The sequence below is a fragment of the Rhinatrema bivittatum genome, chromosome 6, assembly GCF_901001135.1.
Source record: "Rhinatrema bivittatum chromosome 6, aRhiBiv1.1, whole genome shotgun sequence".
Classification (NCBI taxonomy): Eukaryota; Metazoa; Chordata; class Amphibia; order Gymnophiona; family Rhinatrematidae; genus Rhinatrema; species Rhinatrema bivittatum.
This window is the reverse complement of record NC_042620.1, coordinates 177,918,885-177,945,358: the sequence shown is the minus strand read 5'-3', so window position 1 is coordinate 177,945,358 and position 26,474 is coordinate 177,918,885. Positions and strand designations below refer to the sequence as shown.

At 39.7% G+C, this 26,474-nt stretch overlaps 1 protein-coding gene across 5 annotated transcripts in view; it reads right to left on the bottom strand.

The window, feature by feature from the left end:
- Positions 1-26,474, bottom strand: part of VPS8 (VPS8 subunit of CORVET complex) — an 818,099-nt gene that overhangs the window by 739,559 nt on the left and 52,066 nt on the right. For all 5 annotated transcript variants that reach the window (XM_029606199.1, XM_029606197.1, XM_029606196.1 and 2 more), the window contains exons 5-6: positions 15,907-16,000; positions 5,416-5,448 (exon numbers count right to left, since the gene is read on the bottom strand). In XM_029606199.1, coding sequence (XP_029462059.1) covers positions 5,416-5,448; positions 15,907-16,000 — 127 coding nt within the window. The remainder of the gene's footprint in view (positions 1-5,415; positions 5,449-15,906; positions 16,001-26,474) is intronic.

Sequence of the window (26,474 nt, the reverse complement as noted above, 5' to 3'; positions counted from 1 at the left end):
TAGGGACATAAGAACTTTTTGAATCAGAATTTGGGTTTGCTATGACAAAGGATGTAAAGACATAAAATGAATCAGAGGAAATAGTGCAGAATAAACTAGAAGTCCACACAAGACTCAGTAATTTTCATAAATATTTACTCGGTTCAGCAATTCCAGTTTAAGTGATACAGCATCATATTCAAGCAGGTCCCCCAACACGGAACCCGTATTTCGCCGCAAGCTGCGTTGGAAGGGACAGAAATAACCTTGTCGATTCTGAAAATACAAATTAAAGAAAACACACTGTGTGGAACAAAATAAAGATGGGATACTTATATACCTAGAGAAGCATAAACATACCTGTGTTATTTTCAACATGAAAGATGGCCGGGAGTGTACAGGTAAAACACAACAGGCGTCCATTTAACGCTGAAAAATTGGCGCAAAAATCGTCAGCCAATCAAAACTGGTAAAAGGCACAGGGCAGGAAGAAAGTGAAAGGAAACTAAAACCAGAACCAAAGTTATGTATAGGGCCGTGAAAGGAAACTGAAACAAAACAAACCTAGGTAAAGAAACACCATTCAATCTCATTATTCAAACCATATGGAGCAAGACTGTTAAGAGTATAAATCAATTTCTGTTCTTTACGGATTAATGTCTCTGAGAAGTTTCCCCCACGATGTGGAGGACATAACATGTCGATAACAGAAAACCTCAAATCCGAGACATTATGCACTTGAGCAATGTCAACTAAAGGGGCATTCTCATGTTGATTGTTGAGGCTGGATCTGTGCTCAATGATTCTAGTTTTAATCATACGTGTCGTTTTACCTACGTAAATCTTCTGGCAAGGACACATGATAATATAGACAACACCCGATGATAAACAATTGGAGCTAAACTGTAGTTGGAATATTTTATTAAACACTGGATGAGTGAAAGATGACAACAATAACGAAAGGGAGCAAACTTAACAGCCACTGCAGGGATTGTGACCACTACAGGATAAAGATAAAGGGGTCAGAGGGGTCAATTCAGAGTGGACTAAAAGATCCCTGAGATTTTTCCCCCGATGAAATATGAATCTAAGAGGACATTTAAACATGTCATGCATTGATAGTAAAGACAAATAGCGACGAATAATAGAAGTAAGTGCTTTACTGTGGACTGAAAAAGGTAATATACAATTGATAACACCAGAGGATAGAGATTGTGGTAGAAAAAGCAGATCCCAGTTAGCATAGAGAGCCCGTTAAAAGGCTTTTAAAAAAATATTAGGGTACCCCCTCTCTTTGAACCGGACAATCATCTGCTTAGCTTGGGTGATAAACTCTGACTTTGACGTACATAGCCGCCAAAGTCTCAAAAACTGACCAAATGGAATATTGTTCTTCAAGGCATAGGGATGATGACTGTCGAAGGAAAGAAGAGTATTACAGTCTGTCGCCTTTCTAAAAATGGATGTGATAAACTTGTCAAGCTCAAACGAAATAGAAATATCAAGAAAAGAAATATTGGATGGATGTATATTGAAGTTAAATTTTAAGTGATCATTACAGTTGTTCAGCCAGTTCAAACACATAAAAAATTGAATGTCTGTACCCATCCAGATTAGAATATCATCAATATACCGTAGCCATTAAAAAATGTGTGAAAACCAACTAGATGAATAAATGAATTTTTCTTCAAAGTCAGTGACATATAGGCTAGAGATATGAATCGGAACAGATATCGGATCCGATTCTGGTTCCGATTCACATCTATAGAGATGTGAATCGGAACTGATATCGGATCCGATTCTGGTTCCGATTCACATCTCTAATATAGGCATGCTAAATTTGGGGCCATCATGGCACCCATCACGGTTCCCTTAACCTCTTGAAAGAAAACCGAGTCAAAGAGAAAAAAAGTCTTTGTTAAAGCTAATCTAGTCAAAGCAACTAAAAAATGTGTGGGGACACATACCAGAGTAGTGCGAGAGTTAAGGATATCTTCAATGAGAAGTAATGCTGCCTCCTGGGGTATGTTAGAATAAAGAGAGAATATCTAGCGTAACAAAAAAGAATGGAACCTCGGGGGGTAGTTAGATCCTGTAACATCGTGATCAAATGTGCCGAATCCCTAATGTATGAGCGACTTTGAGGAACAAATGGCTGAAGAAAAACATCAACAAATTTAGAGAGAGACTCAAGCAAAGAGCAAATCCCAGAAACAATGGGACGGGCCTGGTGGATTCTGTAGGGATTTATGGATTTTGGGCAAGATATAGAAAGTCGGAGTGACCAGGTATTCAAAAGTCAAAAACCATGCTCCTCAGATGGTAACAAATTTGCATGCAAGTGCATTCGACACCAAATCCTTAATGGTTATTTGTAGGGAAGGGGTGGGATCAGAAGAGAGAGGACGATAAAAAACAGGATCTTGCAATTGACGTGTAATCTCCTCCACATATGCAGATCTGTCTAAAATAACAATCCTACCCCTTTGCAGGTTTTATGACGATGTTGCGATTATTTGCTAAAAGATCTTATAGCAAGTTTTTCAGCTCTAGTGATATTAAATTTAACATATCGAGGACTAAAGCCTAATTTTTCAATATCCATATGTACCAATTTTTCAAATGTTAAGAGTGTCAGATCAAAAGGGCCTGGTGGTACCCATCTTGATTTCTTAAACATTACAGAATCATGTGATACAGGAGAATCAGAAAAAAAAAACATTTCAATTTCAACATACGGAAGAATCTATATAAAAGTGTATCTGGACATCAAACGGATCAAACAAAATAGTCGGTATAAATAAAAGACCTTTTCCTAGAATTTTTAGTTCTACGGCAGATATTGTACGAGCTGAAAAATTGAAGACAAGTTCAGAAGAATTTGGAGTTATTGCCATGGATCGATTGGATGTTGTCGTTTAGTACGAGTAATCAGTGAATTCTGTTGTGGTATAGGTCGGCCTCGGGATCGAGGGTACCAAGAGTTTTTTTTAAAGTCTGAGCCGACTCTAAAAAAAGGTTGTGGCACACGAGGCTGTGACACGCGACTGAAGACCAGTAGCAGATGAAAAACCAGAAGAAGGTTCTGAGGACATTTCCGGATGATCTTCCCGAGTGGATACTGACATAGTCTCGTCTCCTGAAGAGTCCTCTGATAAGGACTGAGCGAATGTGACCGATTTTTTTGTTGAGCGAGTGGAGGACATCCATGGGTAAATGTACCCTTTACGATAATCTAACTTGTAACGTTGAAATTTCTTAAATTTAATAGCCTTGAGGTCACTTTTAAATTTTTCCAAGTTTGAATTGAAATCAGATAACTGCTGATCAAGCAGATAACTTGATAACAAGATAACTGCTGAAAGCAGATAACAAGAATCAATCGAGGAATTCACTTTAATAGTCTCAATTTCGCCTCGCGGCGAAACATGGGTTCCGTGTCGGGGGACCTGCTTGGATATGATGCTATATCACTTAAACTGTGGAGTTGCCGAACCAGGTAAATATTTATGAAAATTACTGAGACTTGGGTGGACTTCTAATTTATTCTGCACTATTTCCTCTGATTCATTTGTCTACTTCGTGCAGAACTACCCTCCTCCTTTGGTTGCTGGATTATTTAAGACATAAAATGAAGACATTTTTGTTTGTTTGTTTTGTATTCTTAATTATTTTTGGAATATATCTATAAGTTTTCTTTCATGATGAAAATGTAGAGTATATTGTGTAGATAAGTGAAAAAAACTCCTATTTTAATGCATTTTAATTTGCATTTTTTAGACAGAATATGAAAAATATACTTTTACAAGGCACTATATATTTAACCTCTGACCTATACAGCCTCAAAATATGTACATAAATTTCAGTACTGTGCATGCCAAAATCCTTGACATATTCTAACTATTCCATATTCAGTGGTTTCAGGGTCCATGGTATGAGTCTGCATAACATTCAAACACTAGCAGATCTACACATGAAAAGGACAGAGAGAACCTGCAATGTGCTAATATGTCTCCAGATAAAAAAAGTCATAATTTAAAAGAAAATAAAACATAACATAAGACTTGCCATATTGGGTCAAACCAAAGGTCCATCAAGCCCAGAATCCTGTTTCCAACAGTGGCCAAGCCAGGTCACAAGTACCTGGCAGGATCCCAAGGGGTAGATAGATTCCAAGCTGCTTATTCCAAGATTAGATACTTCACTTAGATGCAGTTCCAGCACTGCTCTCTACATTAATGGCGGGGGTGGAAGAGAATTGGCACCAAAAGGTTACTAAGGGCCAAGAATAACAGATAAGTATGAGAAAAAAAAACAAGTGTGAAAGCTTGCTGGGCAGACTGGATGAGCCGTTTGGTCTTCTTCTGCCGTCATTTCTATGTTTCTATGTAATAAACAGTGGCTTTCTGCATCTCCACCTTAATGACGGTTAATTGACTTTTCCTCCAGGAAATGCAGTTACACTAATAGCTTTCATCACATTGTCTGGCAACAAATTCCAGAGCTTAATTATGTGTTAAGTAAAAAAAATATTTTCTCTTAGTAGTTTTAAATGTATTACCTAGTAACTTCATTGTGTGATCCCTGGTCTTTGTACTTTTTTGAAGAGTGAACAACTGGTTAACATTTACTGGTTCCATTCCACTCATTTTATAGACTATCATATCTCCCCTCAGCCGTCCCTTCTCCAAGCTGAAGAGCCCTAATTTCTTTAGCCTTTCTTTTAAGGGAATTGTTCCATCTCCTTTATCTTGGTCTCCCTTCTCTGTACCTTTAAAAGCTGCGCCATTTCCTTTTTAAAAGGTTACTGCCAACTAGGGATGTGCATTCGTTTCATCCATTTCCTATACAAGCATGTAATATGAAACGTATGAAACGAATGCACATCTAATTGGCAAATAATGGGAAACGTATGAAACAAATTAAACGAATGAAATGAATGCATATCCCTACTGCCAACAGCCTGGTTCCACTATAGTTAAGATGGAGCCCATCCTTTTAGAAAAGGCACCCCCTTCCCCAAAATGAAACCCAGTTCCTAACAAACCTAAAACCCTCTTCTCTGCACAAATGACTCAGCCACGCATTGAAGCTCTGGAGCTCTGCCTGCCTCTGGAGTCCTGCACATGGAACAGGGAGCATTTCTGAGAATGCTACCCTAAAGGCTCTGGATTTCAGCTTTCTACCTAAAACCCTAAATTTGGCTTCCAGAAGTTTCCTATGTCATTGGTACCCATATGTATCAAGACAGCCGGCTCCTCCCCATCATGATTCAGGTTCATGAAAAAAAGATTTTGGTATAGGAACTTTTTTATATGCATGTAAAGCTGATGATGTAGACAGGAGAATCAACACATTTAGATTAGACCAAAGAAGTCAAACAAAAACTACAAAAGAGGTAGCTGTACAAAACTAATAATTTTTTTGTACACTTACAATTGCAGTTGGTAAGCCAGCATCCACTTTGTCCTAAAATCAGAGACACACACACATATAAATAAAGGAACACTGCAAACTATGTTTCCATATGCATTTTAGTTTCTTTAAAAAAAAAAAAAAAAGTGAAAAAGGTTCATGTAAACATGTCCCACTAACATTATCTTCCTTGACTCGTGAGTTAAAGCAGAGTTGCTTACCTGTAACAAGTGTTCTCAGAGGACAGGAGGATGTCAGTCCTCACACATAGGTGACATCATCGGATGGAGCGCCGGCACGGAAAACATGTCAGTGTCTAGAACTTTGCCTGAGCCTCTCTGAGAATGCTCCGCATGCATTATACCATGCATCCACGCAGGGTACCCTCAGTCTTCTAACATAGAATTGAGGAATAAAAAAAATTAAAATAAGAACAAAACCCACAAAATGAAAACTCAGCTCAATGGGGTGGCAGGCGGGTTTCATGAGGACTGACATTCTGCTGTCCTTGGAGAACACCTGTTACAGAATAAGCAACTCTACTTTCTACAAGGATAAGCAGGATGGCAATCCTCACACATGGGTGAATCCCTAGCTACAGATTGCTCACCCCCCCTTCTCCAACATAAAAGTGGACCAACAAAACTCCAACATAAGTGCCAATGGGCACAACAGCAGTTAGCTTTGTTGGTAACAAGGAGTGGGCAGGCTGAATAGAAATAACAGGCCTTAAGTGGGAACAGAGCTGCCGGAAAGTTGAGTTACTTGTAAACCGATACGATGTGCAAACGGTTGTCGGTATATAAAAAGTTCTAAATAAATAATAAATAAATATTCTACACCTGAAACATATTTCAAAGGACAAATTGGCCAAACATACCGTCATGTCAGTCATCCCTATCCAAACAGCAATGTGATATGAATGAGTGAATGAAACTCCACATCACAGCTCTGCAGATCTCCTCCATGGGGACTGCTTGCAAATGGGCCATTGATGTTGCCATGGCTCTGACAGAGTGAGCCCTGACATGGCCTCTCAGATGCAATACCACCTGGGCATAACAGAAGATGATGCAGTCTGCTAGTCAATTGGAAAGTGTCTGCTTGGCAACTGTGAAGCCCAGTATGTTCTGATCAAAACAAAGAGTAAGATAGACTGTCTATAGGCTTCTGTTCACTCCAGATAGAAGGCTAGTGCTCATTTACAGTCCAAACTGTACAGTGTGAATGGGGCCTGGAAAGAAAATGTTGACAAGACAATGGACTGGATAAAATGGAAGACCGATACCACCTTAGGCAGGAACTTAGGGTGTATGCATAAGACCATTCTATCGTTGGAAAACTGAGTGTAAGGTGGATAAGTCACTAAGACCTGGAGCTCACTGACCACCATAAAAAATATGACCTTCCAGGTCAGGTACTTCAGATCACAGGTGTACAGAGATTCTAAAGGAGCTTTCATCAGCTGAGCTAAAAGGATATTGAGATCCCAGGACACAGCAGGAGGCCTTGGGGGGGCTTCAATTGAAGCAGATCTTGCAAAACCGTATAACTATAGGCTGTACAGCGATGGGCTTACCTTCTACATCATGATGATATGCGCCAATTAATTGCACTAAGGTGAACCCTTATGGAGTTAGTCTTCAGATCAGTCTCCAAAAGATGTAGAAGATAGTCAAGCAGTTTTTGTGTTGAACAGAAGGGATCTAGGGCCTTCTGCTCACACTACATGGAAAACCTCCTCCAGTTGAGTTCATAGGACTTTCTAGTGTAAGGCTTTCTAGAAGCTACCAGGACCTAAGACACACCTTCCAAGAGATCGTGAGATTGTAGAATCAGCCTCTCAATATCCAGACTGTGAGTGACAGGACCCGGAGATTGGGATGCTACAAACTGCCTGGATCCTGCATGATGAAATCTGGGGAAGTCCTCAGCCTGTCCATCTTCCTGATAGACATCTCCTGGAGGAGCAGAAACCAGACCTGTCTGGATCATAGTCCCCTTGTCCTCATGAAATTTCAACAAAGTCTTCAGTATCTGTAGAGTTGGAGGAAATGTATACAGAAGTCCCTTGCCCCAATGATGAGCGACCTCTGAGGCTGGTTTGTCGTGTGACCTGTACAGGGAACAGAACTGAGGGACCTTCCTGTTCCAAGGTGCAGCGAACAGATCCACCTCTGGACTTTTCCATAGGCAGAAGATCCGATTTACCACTCCTTGGTCCAGAGAACATTCGTGGGGATCAAAAGGAACTACTCAGTATGTCTGCTATCACATTCTCTGTTCCAGCCAGATACATGGCCCTGAGTACTCTCTCTTGGAAGAGGGCCCATGACCACATCTAGACTGCTTCCCAATATAAGAGGAATGAACCTGTAATCCCCTGCTTGTTGACATACCATATTGCCACCTGGTTGTCGGTCTGTATCAATACAATTTTGTTGGACATCCATACTCTGAAAGCCCACAGAGCATACCTGATTGCCTGGAGCTCCAGAAAGTTGATTTGACACAGCTGTTCCTGGGCAGGCCGCAGACCTTGCGTGCTGAGCCCACCTACATGAGCTTCCCACCCCCAGGGTGGATGCATCCGTAGTCATTACAATTTGGACCAGAGGACTTTGGAAGGTGACTCCCTCTCACCACCAGGACAAGGAGTCTCAAAGGGACGGGATTACAGTGATGCAATCCCAAAGTTCTTGAGTGGCTTGACACCACTGGGACCATAGCATCCATTGAGCTCTTCACATGTGTAAACGTGCCAAGGGAATAACAAACTGTTGCAGCCATATGACCCAACAGCCTCAAGACGTGCCATGCTAATACCTGCTGGTTCATTTGAATCTTTGCCATAATGGTCATCAAGGTGATGGCCATCTGCCATGGCAGGAAAGCCTTGGCCTGAGCCGTGTCTAGCAGGGCTCCTATGAAGTCCAATTGTGATGAGAGGTTGAGACTGGGCTTGGGGTAGTTGATGACGAACCCTAGTGACTCCAAAACTCAGATGGTCGAGCACATGGACTTCTCAGCTCTGCCTGAGAGATGGTCTTGACTAGCCAATTGCTCTTGTTAGATAAAATATGGACTCCCAGTCTCACAGATGTACCACCACCACAACCAGGAATTTTGTAAAGACACATGGGGTTGATACTAGCCGAAATGGCAAAACACGATACTGGAAGTGCTGCTGTCCCAAATACCTCCGGTTACCGTGGGAGATCTCGATGTGTATCAAATCTAGTGTAAGTTAAATTTTAATACTTCTGCATTTTCATCACAAAAATGACCAGAGAAAAAAAATTATTTGAGAGGAAAAGACCTCAGTACTGGCAGGAAACTTACAACACTGAATCCACAATCAGATAGTACAGTCATTGGTCTAAAATACCTCTCTTTTTTATTAGTATTTATGTTAAAAGTCAATTTTTTTCCTTTAATCTTTTTCCAAATTTATCTTTTTCAATTTTTCATAAAGCAGAAGTATGCCCAGCAATAAAAGTATAATGAAAAGAGGAATTGTCAGTGTTTCACTTCTCAATCTGTCCCACTGTTCCTTTCTTTCTCTGATTACATAGAATCTATGAAACACTGATTGAATCAAATCTGTAAAACACAGACTTTGCCAATGTTTCGCAGTTGCTGTGTCAGGGCATTCAATATATTCTAGAAAAGATTTCAAAAGAAAGTAATTCTTTTAAAGTCCTTTTTCATCACAAAACAAACAGTTATTGAAATGAATTTACTCACTTATTGTCTATTATAAAGCTTGTTCCTCTTTCAATGTATTCCATCAGTCTATACAAACTTTTACTTGTGCATGGCTCCAGCATCATCTTAATATACCACCAAGTGGGTTTGTATTGTAACCAATCAAATTCAAAGACCATCTGTTCTTGCAGCTAGTCTCATCCATTCACCAATGACATCATAACAATAACACACAGGACTACAGGAAGTTTATACCCCAATCACTTTTCTTTATTTATATCCATCGTTCTGATGACTTATACTATCACCAATTTAAAAAATTGCTTGATTCTTACTTGATATTTTTCTTTGCATTTCCTTATCGATCTGTTAAGCATAAAAAATATGATTAAGATCGAGTGGAATAGTTTGATATGAACCAGTGTATAATATTTAAATTTCCAAAAAAATTCTCTCGATTTATATGTTTATATTGGTTGTAAATACTGATCAATAAACATTATAAAAAAAAAAATTCTCTCGATTTGTGATGCTTGGAGAGTGATCAATGTATATACATCTTGCTAGTCTTGTATGCGATGTCCCGATATACATATAATTTTTATGCTTTATAGATCGATAAGGAAATGCAAAGAAAAATATCAAGTAAGAATCAAGCAATTTTTAAATTCGTGATGGCATAAGTCATCAGAGCAGTAGATTTAAATTTAAAAAAGTGATTGGTGTACAAACTTCTTGGTAGTACCTTGTATAACGTTATGAAGTCATTGACGCATAGATGAGACTAGCCGTAGGAACAGAGGTGTTTGAATTTGTTTGGTTATAATTCACACCCATCTGGTGGTATATTACGATGACGCTGGAGCAGCACACAGGTAAAAGTTTGTATAGCCCAATGGAATACATTGAAAGAGGAATGAGCTTTATAACCGACAATAAATGAGTAAATGCTTTTCAATAACTGTTTGTTTTGTGATGAAAAAGGACTTTGAAAGAATGACTTTATGATGATACCTTTTTTTAGAATATATTGAATGCCCTGATGCAGCAACTGCGAAACGGCTACATCAGTGTTTTATAGGTTTCATTCAATCAGCATTTCATAAAGTCTATGTAACTGGAGAAAGAAAGAACAGCGGGACAGATTAAGAGAAGTGAAACGCTGACAATTCCTCTTTTCATTATACTTTTATTGCTGGCATACTTCTACTTTATGAAAAATTGAAAAAGATAAATTTGGAAAAAGATTAAAGGAAAAAAACCTGACTTTTAACATAAATACAAATTAAAATTAAAATTTAAAAAAAAGAGGTTTTTTAGACCAGTGACTGCATTATCTGGATGTGGAGTCAGTGTTGTACGTTTCCTGCCAGTACTGAGGCCTTTTCCTCTCAAATACATTTTTTTCTCTGGTCACTGAGAAATTGGCTATGAAAAGCAGACGTATTAAAATTTAATTTACACTAGCTATTATCTGAGATTTGATATACTAGATGCTAGTGTTTCCTTGAGTAGCATTCACAGATCTCGATATGTAGACAGAGAAAAACACAACTTCCTAAGAAGTATGAGAAACGTTGAGTGTCTCAAATTAGTTGTGACACTCAAGGCTTCGCAGAAAAAGAGACTGAAGGGACCCAGCAGAGACATAAGTCTTCTGTGCCAGGGCTCCATCCGATGTCACCCATCTGTGAGTACTGCCATCCTGCTTTTTCTCAGAGAACATTCAGGATGTAACACTTACTCTGTGTGTGACTTTGCGCAAATTACCTTACTTCATTTAGCTAAAAATAGACTAACTCATCACACATACACGGTATATTACAGTGCTGAAAAGATCATTTGATATCAAGGTCATGCATATATGTCTACTTGAACATTTTACTGCATTATGCTGCATTATGCTAGAGAAATCATTTCCACTCACAGATATACACACTCAGTTTTTACTACACTGGATTATAATTAATATATATTTAATCTAATTTCCATTCCTTATGCAATATTAAAGATTAGAACAAACTTATGTAGTCTGAAGTCATCAATCTGACCAAAAAGGTCACAACACCCATGCTAAGATTCTCAATGACAGTTCTTCTTTTTGCTAAACACTACTCCAGGTTGATGATCAGGGATGGGAAAATATTTAGAAAAGTTAGGTGCTCATTCTCAAGGAATAATTATTACATTTTGATTTTTAAATTTTATTAATTTGTATTTATCAATATGTGATAGTATTTACATAAAATATAGTATGAGATCTTTACATTATTTTTGGGATTTCTGTTATGCTATATTCACTAAAAAATGTATAAAAATGAATATTAAAAAGAAAAGTTAGGTGTGAAGCAAAATGCTGAAAGCTTCTCTTTAGAATTTATTCTATTACTTTTATGTTATTTTGACTTTTTTGTCCATCTTTAGTTTGCTGGGGGGATGGATTTTATTTTATTCTCTTCTTCCTCTCCTCTAATCCCCCAAAGCTGCCTCCTTTAATTATGCCGGACTCAGACAGGGCACATACCAAGCCTCAGTTGTATATCATCTGGCAATCCGGAAGGGTCTGCGCTGGTGTCTTTACTCCTCAAAGAAGAGGATCATGCCTTGCTCACCTTTCCTTAGCGGCATGGTGTGGACTGCGCAGACATGCAGTCTTCCCCCAGCAGAAACACTGAAATGTCGGGCTCCTCAGTGGCTTGGCAGAAGCTACACTAACTTGTTATCCTCCCCTGGAGATCTAGCAAGATTGCATTAGCAGGTGATTGTCTCTGAGTGGCCCACCACCTAGCCAAGCCAATAAGCAGTCTCTTCCCTACAGCTCAGCCCAGCAGGGCACACGGCAGGTGCCAGCAACTAAACTTTAGTTACCAGACACCCAGGATTTTTCCACCTATGCTACTGATCATACGTTTTCTTGATCACTCCTGCTCCAACTTATCACCCTGTTTTCAAAACTTTAATATGTGTACTAAATCACAGCCAAACCACCCACAGCAAAATGCTATATTTCATTAATCCTATCCAATAAGTGATTGGTATCAGGTGAAAGAGAAATTACTACTCACCTGATAATTTCCTTTTCTTTAATAAGGACAGGTGAATCCAGAATCAGTGAGTTATACACTTCTACCAGCAGATGGAGATGGAGCAAAGCTGATGTCATGGTATATATACCCCTGCACAGACATCAGCCTGCCAGTATTCTCTGCAAAAGCCAACTGTGGACAAACTAACAAAACTTGATTATTAACAGATAACCATTCCAGCACTTAACCAACAGGAAAAAGAGTGTAATAACACTAGTCTAGGGACTGGCGTAAAACTTACCAGAACCCCTGGAACACGCAGCCACGCAGGATAACAATAATGCAACCATCCGGCAGCCAAGGGCTGGAAGATGGATCCACCTGTTCTTATTAAAGAAAAGGAAATTATCAGGCAAGAAGTAATTTCTCATCTCTTACCATATGGACAGGTGGATCCAGAACCAGTGGGATGTACCAAAGCTACTCCCAAACAGGGCGGGAGGCTGCGCTTGATCCAATCAACACCACATATGCAAAAGTTGTGTCCTCCCGGGTGTGCATATCCATGCGGTAATGCCTGGAAACGTGTAAGGAGGACCAATGGCAAATGGTAGACAAATAAAATCTAATCTTTGCCCATGACACTACCTGAGCCGCAGTGGAATGAGCCCTACCTTGACCAAGCAACAGATACTCAGCATCCACATACACAGCCGTGACTACCTCCATAATCAAGCGGGCTATTGCAGCCCGCAATGCCGGCTCGCCTTGTTTCTAACCCTGTGGAGAACAAAACAGGTAATCTGTCTTCCTGAGATGTTTGGAAACTTCCAAATACCTCAAGATATGTCTCTTGACATCCAAGGGCCATTACAGGTGATATTCTTCCGTATCTCTTTCCAAGTCCAGAGATTACAGGGAAATTGACTGACTCAAGTGAAAATCGGAGACCACTTTTGGCAAAAAAGGATGGGAGTCGGTTGGACCATTAGATGACTGAGGGGTTAAAGGAGCTCTTAGGGAAGATAAGGCCATTGCAGAAAGACTAAATGAATTCTTTGCTTCAGTGTTTACTAATGAGGATGATGGGGAGATACCAGTTCCAGAGATGGTTTTCAGGGGTGATGAGTCAGACGAACTGAACGAAATAACTGTGAACCTGGAAGATGTAGTAGGCCAGATTGACAAACTAAGAGTAGCAAATCACCTGGACTGGATGTTATGCATCCTAGGGTACTGAAGGAACTCAAAAATGAAATTTCTGCTCTATTAGCTAAAATTTGTAACATATCATTAAAATCATCCATTGTGCCTGAAGACTGGAGGGTGGCCAATGTAACACGCAAATTTGATAACCTCACTCGTCTTATTCCTTTCCAGATCATTTATATTTATATAAGCACCGGTCCAAGTACAGATCCCCGAGGCACTCCACTGTTTACCCTTTTCCACTGAGAAAATTGACCATTTAATCCTACTCTCTGTTTCCTGTCTTTTAACCAGTTTGTAGTCAACGAAAGGACATTGCCTCCTATCCCATGACTTTTTAGTTTTCTTAGAAGCCTCTCATGAGGGACTTTGTCAAATGCCTTCTGAAAATCCAAATATACATCATCTACCGGTTCACCTTTATCCACATGTTTATTAAACCCTTCAAAAAAATGAAGCAGATTTGTTAGGCAAGACTTCCCTTGGGTAAAGCCATGCTGACTGTGGCCCATTAAACCATGTCTTTCAATATGCTCTACAATTTTGATCTTGAGAATAGTTTCCACTATTTTTCCTGGCACTGAAGTCAGACTAACCGGTCTGTAGTTTCCCGGATCGCCCCTGGAGCCCTTTTTAAATATGGGGGCTACATTAGCTATCCTCCAGTCTTCAGGTACAATGGATGATTTTAATGACAGGTTACAAATTTTTACTAATAGGTCTGAAATTTTATTTTTTAGTTCCTTCAGAACTCTGGGGGTATACCATCCAGTCCAGGTGATTTACTACTTTTAAGTTTGTCAATCAGGTCTACCACCGTAGACAAACAGTCCTTTAAAAGATGTGCGACATCTTAACAGATGACAGGAACACATCTTTTAAAGGACTGTTTGTTATTATTATTGCTCTAGGTTGTTTGCCAGTCACATCTGCCGGCATTTAGCAAATCCGGTTTCCCTGAAGAAGGATCTTATGAAACATTGCAATGTCGGACGGCATGCAGGTCGCATAAGATGTTCTATGCAAAACACACCGGCATGATTTGATTGAAATACCACAGGACTGGTAATATACAATTTAAAAGGTCCTAAGTGGACTTTTCACTCCTATGCATTTGATAGCTCTTCAAGAATCATCAACTCTGGGATTCCAATGATTAAAAAGCCCTAGCGCCTTCTTCAGCTGTATATATAAGCTTGTAGCCCATAGTGGCCCTATATGAGGTCTCCCCAGAGTTTTCACAAACATGCCCTTTGTTGAGCTGGATCTTCTTTATATTTTTATATTATTTTATTATTTTTTTGATATTTAGTAATTCTCAGCTATTGCTTGGATTTGTTATATCTGTATTTACACAAATATGTAAGGCAGCAAAAAACGGCAAGGCACTCAGGCTTCTTTGCTATTGCAGCCATCAGGTTGTCAGCATGCTCTAACAGGCATCTGATAACATTGCGCCCAACTGTGTTAGCGCATCAAAAAATAGGAGCCCTAAAATTAGGCGTTCAACATAGTGTCCCGATAGGTGCACAAACTGAGCTCCCACCAGAATACTCAGACAATGCTCAAAAATAGGTGAACGCATATGCATGCGTGCACAACTAAGCGCCCAAGCAGACACCCTTACGCACCCAACTAGGCACACCAACTGGATGCACAACTGGACAGTCGAGCACACAAGCAAGAACCAACATAACTGAAGAGGTCAGTATAATGTGCAAGAAAAACCACGCGAAAACGCCACCGTGGCCTACCACGCGAAAACGCCACCGTGGCCTACCACGCAGCGAACTCAAGTCTGAGAGTGGGGCCTAGCCAAAAAGGCTGCTCAACGAAACCAAGCTGCCCACAACCTCTGTTCCCGCCTCCAGGGGAGCTTAAACGTTGGATCGGCAAGCCGAGCAAGGAGACCGGAGGGAAGAGGAATCTTTACTTAACTCCCCTTCTTCTCTCTCCCTTTTTTTTTTTTTTTTATTACCTGAGTTTTATTACCTGAGCTCAGTGATTTGATAAGGGTGTGTGCATAGTCATACTGACATGTTATAAATTTATTCAAAATAAATTTATTCATCTAGTTTTTTTACATCAATTTTCATAAGATTTGACAGCATTCGACCACTTGTACAAGTTAGTACATTATAGTCATCTTTCCTTTATTAAAGGAAGGTTGAATTTTGTGAGCTTGCTTTTCCTAAATCACATTATTTATATTCTTTTTAGCATGTCATCAAAAGTAGAAAATGGACATTAAACTCATTTACCACAATTTCACACTATTCAAAATTCTTTCTAATGCTGCTCTTTAAACTTAGCTATGAAAATCACACTTTACTTCAATTTGAATTGATCTCTTGAAATTAAAAATAACGGATATTGGTCAACCATATTCACATCTGACTGGGAACTGCATGGAATTCAAACATTTAAGTGTGTGAGAATCTGAAAGTGAACATCCATTGTGTTCAACCCACCATGGCTAGGGCTCAAATGTCCCCTCCTGCCCTGTCCCATTTCTTGTCATGTAATGAATGCATTGACTCTAAACAGAGAAAAAGGGAAAGCTACTTACTGCTGCAGACACAATTTGGGCAGAAACTCCCTTTAGAAGTGAGCGGCGCATCACAGATCCATGCCGTGAGAAAGCGTCGTGCAGTTTCTTCCTCCTATATATAGTCCATAAAATTAAATGAACACACATGCAGTGAACAGAATCAAGCGTAGAATTGCCAAATGACTACGTTTTTCAGGACTGTAGTCCTGCTTTTCTTAGAAGAAATCAGAACTACAAGTCCATACATACAATGGGGTAAAACCAGAACTGAATCATCTTGCCCTTTAAAAAAAAAAAAAAAAAAGGATTTAAAAACCATGGATTTGAACTTGGCCTATTTAAAGGATGGCTAAGTTTAATTCTTCACCCTCCATCCCCATCCAGTAGTACAATGTGATAAATGACAGCATCATATATATATATACCCTCAAAAGGCAAAAATGATTCTGATTTTCTACATCATTTGTGGCTTGATGCACCGTCAGGCACTTTTTCAACACCAATCCCAGCAGGGAAATCAATAGGGTCATTCATATGCCACCTGGAAGAAAGCTCCAAATCACTACCAACTAACCTTATTAAAATATTTTCAAAATTTGTGGGTGAATAGTCGCACATCAGCAAAACTTGGGACAGCTGGCAAAAAAAGACTTGCAAGATTTGTTAAAGTATATTGAAAGGTCTTCAATTTTGTGATTCTAAACTAAACTGTAAAACTGAATAAATAACAATAAATTCATCTCTGCCTGAAACAATGGCAGTCAGCAGCCTACACCCTTCCCATACCAGAGGATGTCTTTGGAAAGCGTCCACATTCGCACGTTCATCTGTTACTGGTTACTTTTTGCTCGTAATGTTTGGTAGGGACTGAGAAACTTAATGTACCCCACACTTACAAGGTCACTTCTGTGTGAAAGTAGATTTAATACAAAAGATCTTCCTCTGAATAATGGATGTTAAACATTTAGAAAAAAAAATAAGAGAGAGCGAGTGCTACATACTGGTTCAATTTTAATTGTTTAAAACTGTTTATTAAAGTACTTGAGAATACAACAATGGCAATACAGTGCTGTGTTGTTTCTTATACCCATTGTACAAGAAATGGACCCAGATTTTCCCTTTTTTGTTATGTCAGGACCTCTATCCCCCCCCCCCAACCCCCACCCCGCCACATAAATTCTCAGCAATACACATTAAGAGAGGGTAAACACAGTTCTTAGAGAAGCAATTGCACAATCTTTACATAATATCTGCATGGATCCCCAGTGGCATGAAAACAACACAGTGTATTATATCGACAAATCATTTAGTTTAGAACTTTGGATTTTGGTAGGCAATATTGAAATATTCATATTCCAAATTTCTAAAAAGCTTTTGTTTCTGCCTAAACAAATGTGCTGTGCCCAACTTTTCCATTAGCATACATTCATGAAAAAGCATTCATCCAGGCCCAGTGAGGAGCTTTGTCGGCCTTCCGCATTAGGAGAATACACTTTTTCTCCCACCAACAAGCTTTATCCTGAATCTGGAATGATGCAGGGTCAAAGAGGACCCCCTTCAGGAAGAAAACATATTTTGACCAAGAATAGTTTTGAAAAATTCCCGGAGTCCCTCCCAGAATTTACAAATGGGAGCAAATGTCCAAAAGACATGCCCCAACATACCCCTGTCTACTTGATATTTCTGACATAGCTCAGTAGCTACAAATCCAGATCTGTACACCCGAGCGGAGAAGATATATGACCTATTTAAAAATTTCAATTGTGTTCCCTCAATCTCACAGAAGATACCAGAGCTTTAATATGTTTAACTCCAGCTCTTAACCGTAATTTGAATAGACAAATCAGCATTCCATTTTTCCTGCAGAGGAGCAAGAGACCTTAACATCTGTATCTTTATTAAGGACTTATAAAGTCAAGAGCTAATTGCCTTCCTATATCCTCAATTTGAAAAAAAATTGTCTAGTTGATCGCAAAATTTTCTTGAAACAGATACCTATCAAACTACCAATATATGATGTAGCGGCATATATGAAAAATGATCCTCTAACCAGAAGATCATATGCTTCCTGCAGCTCAGGAAAAGAAAGCATCCATCCATTTGCACGCAAAACCTGTTGCAGCTTAGTATTCCAAGTGGTACACATCCAAGAATGAGTGCCTGGCTCAAGCATGGATTCCCTTTAATTGGTAAGAAAGGGGTTGCCAGAGGAAGAGTGTCCTTTATAGGCACAAAGTTTGCCAAACCTTATGTACTTTTAAGAAAAGGCTTCCCTATGTAACTAATGGATGCAGATAGTTAGTCTAAATGTGTAAAATTGAATGTAAATGCAGTGGGGGTGGCCACGGCACACTCCACGTCCACTGGAGTTATAATGTTCAGTATCTCATCCCATAACCAATCTTTAGATGCTGCAATTGACAGGTCCCCAATTATATCTTTCTATATCCGGTAACCCAATAGCCCCAGCTTCCCATGTAACCATTAAGCAAATTAATTTCAATCTGGGTTTTTTACCTTGCCAAAGAAATTTGGACAACATCCCATGTCATTTCTTAATGTCCTTTTTCAAAATCCACAATAAAACCATTTTGAAAAGATTAACTCTACTGACCAGCGAGAGTGGGGGAGAGTGTCATTGTGCCAACTGGCCTTCGTCTGTAGTAGCAAGGGTGGAATGTTAATCTGATAAAGCCTAGTAGGATCTGAAGGAAGATTAATTCCCAAATATCTAAATGAGTCTCCAACCCATTGCAATGGAAAATCTGTACCCCAGAAAGTTTGTACCTGCATTGAGGTGCCCATAGCTTCAGATTTATCCAAGTTAAGTTTCAGCCCTGAAATAGAGCCAAACTTAGTAAATTCCTGCATCACTGCCTCAAGGAATTAACTGGGTTAGTTCAAATGCACCAACATATCATCTGCGAAGCAGCAATTTTTAAATTCAATTTCCCCCATGGAAACCACCCGAACCTCAGCCATGCCCTGAACCTGTCGCAGCAGTGGCTCCAGTGAAAGCAAAAATAATAGCGGTGAGAGAGGACAACCTTGACAAATCCCTCTCTGAAGAGTAAACTTCTCAGTCCTTCCCCCATTAATCAAGATGGAAGCTTTACGTACTGAATATAAAAGCTGAACCATCTATAGAAATAAACCTGAGATCCCCACTTTCTCTAAAACAGCAAATAGGTAGCACCAGTCTACCTGATCAAATACTTTCTCAACATCAAAATTGATAAGCAAAGAGTCTCTTAGCCACCCACACTGCCATTAAAGAAGCCAGGCTCTTCCTAATATTAATCATAGAGTGATGATATCTCATAAAACCTACCTGATTGTCTGAGATTAAAGTAGGAAGAAAAGGTGCCAATCTCTTTTCCATAATTCTGGTTAACAATTTTACACTGAAATTAAGAATGGAGATAGGCCTATATGACTCAGGTTTATAAAGATCTTTGCCAGGTATGAGGATTAACGTAATCAGTGCTTTATTGGAACCAACGGTAAAGGTACCATTCGTTATAGCCTTTGCATACATAGCAGTCAAAGGCTCAGACACTTGCTAATTGAGCAGTTTATTAAAAACTTCCCCATAGCCATCTGGACCTGGTGCTTTATATACATTTAGCTTGTTGGATACTAAGTTGAATTTCCTGTATGCACACTGGCACATTTAATCTTTCTAACTGCATCTCTGTCAGCTTGGGCAAACACACACTTTCCAAGTACCGGTGCACAGCATCCGAGTCAATTACTTCTCTAGTATAAAGATCCTTGAAAAATTTATGAAATACTTCTTGTAACTGCTGTTTAGAGTTGACTATTCTCCCCAAGGGATCCTCGCGTTTTTAATTAACGCTGCCAAGAGCTTACCAGTTTTATTAGCATATTGATACAGTTTAAACATAGCAAAACAGACTTTTTGGCTCTTTGATTAATCAAAGAGTTTAACCTCATTTGTGTAGCCAAATATGCAGCTTTTACCTCATATTATCTAAGATTATTCTAGCTTTATATACTTCTTTTTCCCCATCTAAAGATATCCTTATCCAAACAATCCTTTCGGCGAAGCATAAAGGAGATGATTTTCCCCTCGCATAATCACTTTAGTAGTTTCCCAGAATAAGTTCAGGGTTGATCTATGTTCCTGATTAAACTCCTGAAATTCCTCCCATTTCTTTTTTTAAAAATCCCTAAAAAAGAGGCATCCTCAAAGATATGCTGGAAACGTCCAATTTCGGCAGCCATTCCATTGTTCATGCCATTGGAAATCAACCCAAATTATGGCATGGTCTGAGATCTCAAATGGACCAATCATCGCCAAGATTACTTTGGCAAAACTAGATTGGGAGAAAAGTAAGTAATCAACTTGTGAATGAATGGTGTGTGCTCGTAACATGAGTGAAATCCCGTTCCTGCGGATGGAGCACATGAAACATGTCTAACAGAGACATTGACAAAGGGGATACTCTTAGTTTTGGAAAGACGCTCAGACTGAGTTCTTCCAGATCGATCTTGAAGGGAATCTGCAACAACATTAAAGTCTCCTTCACATATTATAGGATTTGCTTCAAAATCATGCAGTATGTCAATTATCCCTTGAAAAAAACTATAATCATAATGATTGGGATCATATACATTACATAATACCAAGGGCTTCCCCATAAGAGAGCCCAGAAAAATTAGAAATTGCCCCTTGGGCTCCTTAATTATCATGTTGGGGATAACATATAACCATTTATGGAAAAGTAACACCACCATAGCCTTCTTGCTCCCCAATGATGTCCCAATTACTTCTCCTACCCAACCTCTCTTAAGTTTAGAGTATTCTAGATGTGAAAGATGCGTTTTCTGTAACATTATAATATCTGCATTTTGCCTGGCCAAAGCCCTTATTATTTTATGCCTCTTAACTGGAGATCCAATACCAGCAATATTCCATGAAACCACATGGAACTGAGATTTACTCATGAGAAAAAACCCAAAGGCAGAATACAAACCAGAAAAAATACAAATCCAAGAAGGGACCCCCCCCCCCCCAGCCTAGAACCCCTCCCTCATCCTGCTTTGTAAGGAACATCCACTTACTCAAACTACTACAATCGCAATAACCCTCTCAAATATGTGACAAAACTCCCATACCCTTCCCCTCCCCCCCCAAAATCTAATCAATGCAATTATCCTGCCCATATCCACTCTTCTCACCCACTAAAGTCCCCACCTTCCTTCTCCCTTCTCATTAAACACCAAAGTTCCATAAATTCCTACTGCTCTCTAAAGGGGGGCCAAAGATCACTCTAGACGCTAAGAGACACTACCCATCCCTCCAACCCATCCTTGCAAACTCAAGACTAAACTGGCAATAAAAAATAATATAATTTACTGGAATTGATCAGATTAATGGTAGTCAGAGAGGAAACAAGAAAAGAAAGGGAAAAAAGGAGCTAGTATATTTATTAAGAAAGCCAAGTGTCCAGATTGTCTTTATAGAGTCCAAAACTCAAAAACTGTTCCGTGTTAGCGCCTGCAGCTCCAAATGATGATTCGGGTAGAAACTGAAGGTAAACAACTGGTGTTCAATGATCCTGGGAAACAACTAAATAAAAAACAGTAAACAGCCATTCCAGTCTCCACAGATAATTGTAACTCAAACAAGAACAAAACCCATATCACTGAGATCGTGGCATCATGTCAAGCATTCCAGTTGCACTCAGCAGGACTGCAAAATCCAGGTGCGCATGCTGTTCTTTATGAGAGCACCATATCCACTTGCAGTGAATGTAGAAGAAAGGGGCCACAAGTCTACTTAACAAATGCTCTGTTCTGAGACAGGGTTCGCCAGTGTTTCCACTTTTCCCCTCCAACATGCAAACAAAGTCCTAAGCCTCCGCTGCTGTTCCAAACCATTTAACAGCTCCATTATGCATTACCCATAGCTTTGCTAGGTAGATAAGCAAACTCTGCACATTCAACTTATGCAGGGCTGAACAGACCGGGACAAATTTGCAGCACGATCAACAATTTAGCAGAGTAGTCCTGAAAACAAGAATTCTTTTCTCGTTGGTTGTTTACCAGCGCGCCCCACCCTAGAACCATCTCCTTGTGCACATAATTGAGAAATTGGGCTATGACAATCCAAGGTCTGGCTTCTGCCAATTTCCACTGTCCAAGCCAAGGCACCTGTTCGATTATTATAGGACCTGCTGCCAGGCCACCCAGGCCTAATTCAGAAAGCAACCAGTCTTCCAGGAATCCACGGAGCTCTCCCTCCAGCAGACTTTCAGGCAGGCCAACAAATCTAAGGTTGTTACAGCATTACCTATTTTCTAGGTCCTCCAGATGAGTTGCATATAGTTGCGTGGCCTCCCGCATGGCAGAAATAATCGCCCACATGATCGCGCACCTCATCTTGGACATCTGAAATCCTCTGCTCCAGATCTGCTACCCATTTGTTAATCTCTCCAAAGATATGGGCCATGTCTTCTAATTTTTCATAGATTTTATTTATTTTATCAAAACATTGTTCTAAAGCTTGCAAAACTGCTTGCAGCATTTTGGCCACTGTTATGATTACAGCGGGAGTTTCAGAGATTGTACTCACAGACGTCATCTTAGAATCCTGCAGCGATACAGCAAGAGACAGAAAAACTCTCTTTGTCGAATGGGTGCTTATTGCTCCTAAAACTTCCAAAATGATAAGCACTTAACTGCACTCAGCTATATGCACACTTTTGGCCAGTTCTGAAGAGGTTGGATGAGAGTGGACAGCCCCCAGAGCAAAGCTCTCCTACATCCTACTTTGCCCACAGCATCACGTGATCTCCTACTGGTTCAGTTTTAAATAGTTCAAAGTTTTATTATATGTTAAAATAACAGATAGCAAATAAAACTTAATGACAAAGAAAGAAATGAAATTCAATACAATATTTTTTCCTTTGCACACCCCTAACACATCTGAACACACTGATCATATAAATATGCCAATTCTTTCAGTGGACTAGATCTGTGATCCTCATTGTTTGTCTCTTTTCTTGCCATGCTGGCACTAGATTCCTCTACCTGTGGTATGAAACATCTGAAATAATATCATTAGTCTCCCAATTAAAGTAATAGAAAGAGACAAAGCTATTTTAAACAAGTGTATTAGAAAAAAGCTTTAAATCTTTTTATGTTTGAATTTTATTGTAGATGTTTCGTATGTCTTTATGTTGATTTTACCTGTGTAGGTAGTTCTGTGATCTGCACTAATCAAGTTGTTTAGATGTTGCAGAATATAAATGCAGTAATATCATAAGTTAGGTTCCTAAATATTTCTGCAGCAAGGCAGACATAACTTAAATTTGTATGAGACAGATTTTAAAAAATTGTCTGTGCAAGTGCCAAGTAATTTAGAATAGATACACTACTGTTTACCATTCACAAGCATGACAGTATTATGTTCAGATTAGGAATAGGTCAAACTCATCCAGATATAATTTCAAAACATATTCAAATCAGATTTTCAGAACTGTGGTCAACTCCTTCCTGAGACAGCAGAGAATCTCAAGAGGTGCAAGCTGCCCTCACTTCCAAGATAGCTGACAATCTCAGGGCACATAGGTCATTCCCTTCTACGATAGCTCAGATTCGCAGAGGAGAAGCCACCTCTTTTCAAATGCAGCTCAGATTAACCTCAAATTTGCCAATTTTGACTCATTTCAGATTCTCTTTTCACTGAGACACAAGTCAAGTATGATAAAAGGCAAATTGTAAGCAGGATGTTCACTTTAGGTCTGTCTTTGTGCCAAAAGCTAAAAGACAAGGAAAGTGGCTTATGGAGTAGGAAATCTTCCTGTGAATTTAGCAAGCCAGGCAAAATCTGAGCTAACTGCCACCAAAAATCTGACCTGATCAAGCAAATTCCAAGCTGATTTAGAAAACTGGAAACAAAAATGTAGTTTGGCTACTCTAATTTGAGTCAAATCAAATTTGTATCACCCATCCTTTTTTCCTGTATATAAAGGTGAAATGTAAATTTACCTGTTAATTTCTTTCCTTTAGACCTGCCGGACCAGTCCAGACAAATGTATTGTGTGTCCCTGCCAGAAGATGGAGACAAAGAAAAAAAAAATGCTAAAAGCTGACTTTACTTCCTCTATAAAGGTCTGTTGCAGCCTTCAGCTCTTCAGTATCATGTCAAAGCTAAGACAATTAAAGTTAATGGTTTGTTTTGGTTTCCAAATCACAACCAAAACCTCATACAGCTAAAAAATTTCACTCCATGGTTATTAACCTAGGAATAAGAATCCCTATACCAAGTTAACAATTAACAGAGTGGCTTACCTATAACAGGTGTTTTCCTAGGAAAGCAAGATGTTAGTCCTTACACGGGTGACATCAGATGGAGCACAGCACAGAAAACTTATGTCAGTTTCTAGAAACTTTGACTAGCACACTGAGCATGCCCAGCATGCCACTATCCATGCAGGATCCCTCTTTAGTCTCATAACAGAGAATTACAAAAAAAATAAAATAAACATAGGAAAAACCCAACTATGAGGGTGGTGGGCGGGTTTCATGAGGGCTAACATGCTGCTGTCCTAGGAGAACACCTGTTACAGGTAAGCAACTCTTTCTCCTAGGACAAGCAGGATGGTAGTCCCCACACATGGGTGAATCCCTAGCTACAGGCTGCTTCCTAGCAACAAATCAAACCAACAGTCACCTAACCAGGTGCCAATGGGCACAACACTGGTACTGTTGGGAACAGAGGGAGACAGCCTGAACCCAAACAATGGGCTGTAGGTAGGAAGAGTTGGGTTTTACAGCTGAAAGAGAAGCCAGAGGACAGACTGGCGAAAGCTGCTATCATGTCCAGACAATAGTGAGCTGTGAAAGTAAGGATGGAATTCCACATCACAGCCTTGAAGATCTTGTCCATGGGACCGCTCTCAAGTGGGCCACCAAAGTTGCCATGACCCCCCAGGCGCAGTCTCACCTGAGCATATCAGAAGGAGATGCAATCCGCTAGCCAGTTGGACAGAGTCTGCTTAGCCACCGCAACTTCCAATCTATTTTTATCAAGAGATGAAGAGTTGTATGAACTGCCTGTGGCCTGCTGTCCACTCCTGGTAAAAGGCCAAGGCTCTCTTGCAATCCAGAATGTGCCGAGCCAATTCGCCCTGGTGCGAATGAGGTTTGGGAAAAAAGGTGGGCAGGACAATTGACTGGTTAAGATGGAAATCTGTCACCACCTAAGAACATAAGAAATTGCCATACTGGGTCCATCAAGCCCAGCATCCTGTTTCCAACAGTGGCCAATCCAGGTTACAGGTACCTGGCAAGTATCCAAACACTAAGTAGATCTCATGCTATTGATGTCAGTAAAAGCAGTGGCTATTCTCTAAAACAACTTGATTAATAGCAGTTAATGGACTTCTCCTCCATGAACCTTTTTTAAACCCAGCTACACTAACTGCACCAACCACATCCTCTGGCAACAAATTCCAGAGCTTTATTGTGCGTTGAGTGAAAAACAATTTTCTCCGATTAGTTTTAAACGTGCTACTTGATAACTTTATGGAGTGCCCCCTAGTCCTTCTATTATCCGAAAGAGTAAATAACCAGATCACGTTTACCCATTCTAAACCTCTCATGATTTTATTAAAGACCTCTATCATATCCCACCTCAGCCGTCTCTTCTCCAAACTGAACAACCCTAACCTCTTTAGCCTTTCCTCTTCCATCCCCTTTATCATTTTGGTTGCCCTTCTCTGTATCTTATGCATCGCAACTATATCTATTCTGAGATGCAGCGACCAGAATCGTACACAGTACTCAAGGTGCGGTCTCACCTTGGAGAGATACAGAGGCATTATGACATCTTCCGTTTTATTCACCATTCCTAACAACAACTAACATTCTTTTTGTTTTTTTGACTGCTGCAGCACACTGACCTGATGATTTCAATGTATTATCTACTATGATGCCTAGATCATTTTCCTGGGTGGTAGCTCCTAATATGGAACCTAACATCGTGTAACTAAAGCATGGATTATTTTTCCTTATATGCATCACCTTGCACTTGTCCACCTTAAATTTCATTTGCCATTTGGATGCCCAATCTTCCAGTCTCACAAGGTCCTACTGCAATTTATCATAATCCGCTTGTGATTTAACTACTCTGAATAATTTTGAAACATCTGCAGATTTGATTACCTCACTCTTATTCCTTTCCAGATCATTTATAAATGTATTGAAAAGCACCAGTCCAAGTACAGATCCCCGAGGCACTCCACTGTTTACCCTTTTCCACTGAGAAAATTGACCATTTAATCCTTTTCTCTGTTTCCTGTCTTTTAACCAGTTTGTAATCCACGAAAGGACACAGCCTCCTATCCCATGACTTTTTAGTTTCCTTAGAAGCCTCTCATGAGGGCCTTTGTCAAACACCTACTGAAAATCCAAATACACTACATCTACAGGCTCACCTTTATCCACGTTTATAACCCCTTCAAAAAAAATGAAGCAGATTTGTGAGGCAAGACTTGCCTTGGATAAATCCATGTTGACTTAGTTTCATTACACCATGTCTTTCTATGTGCTCT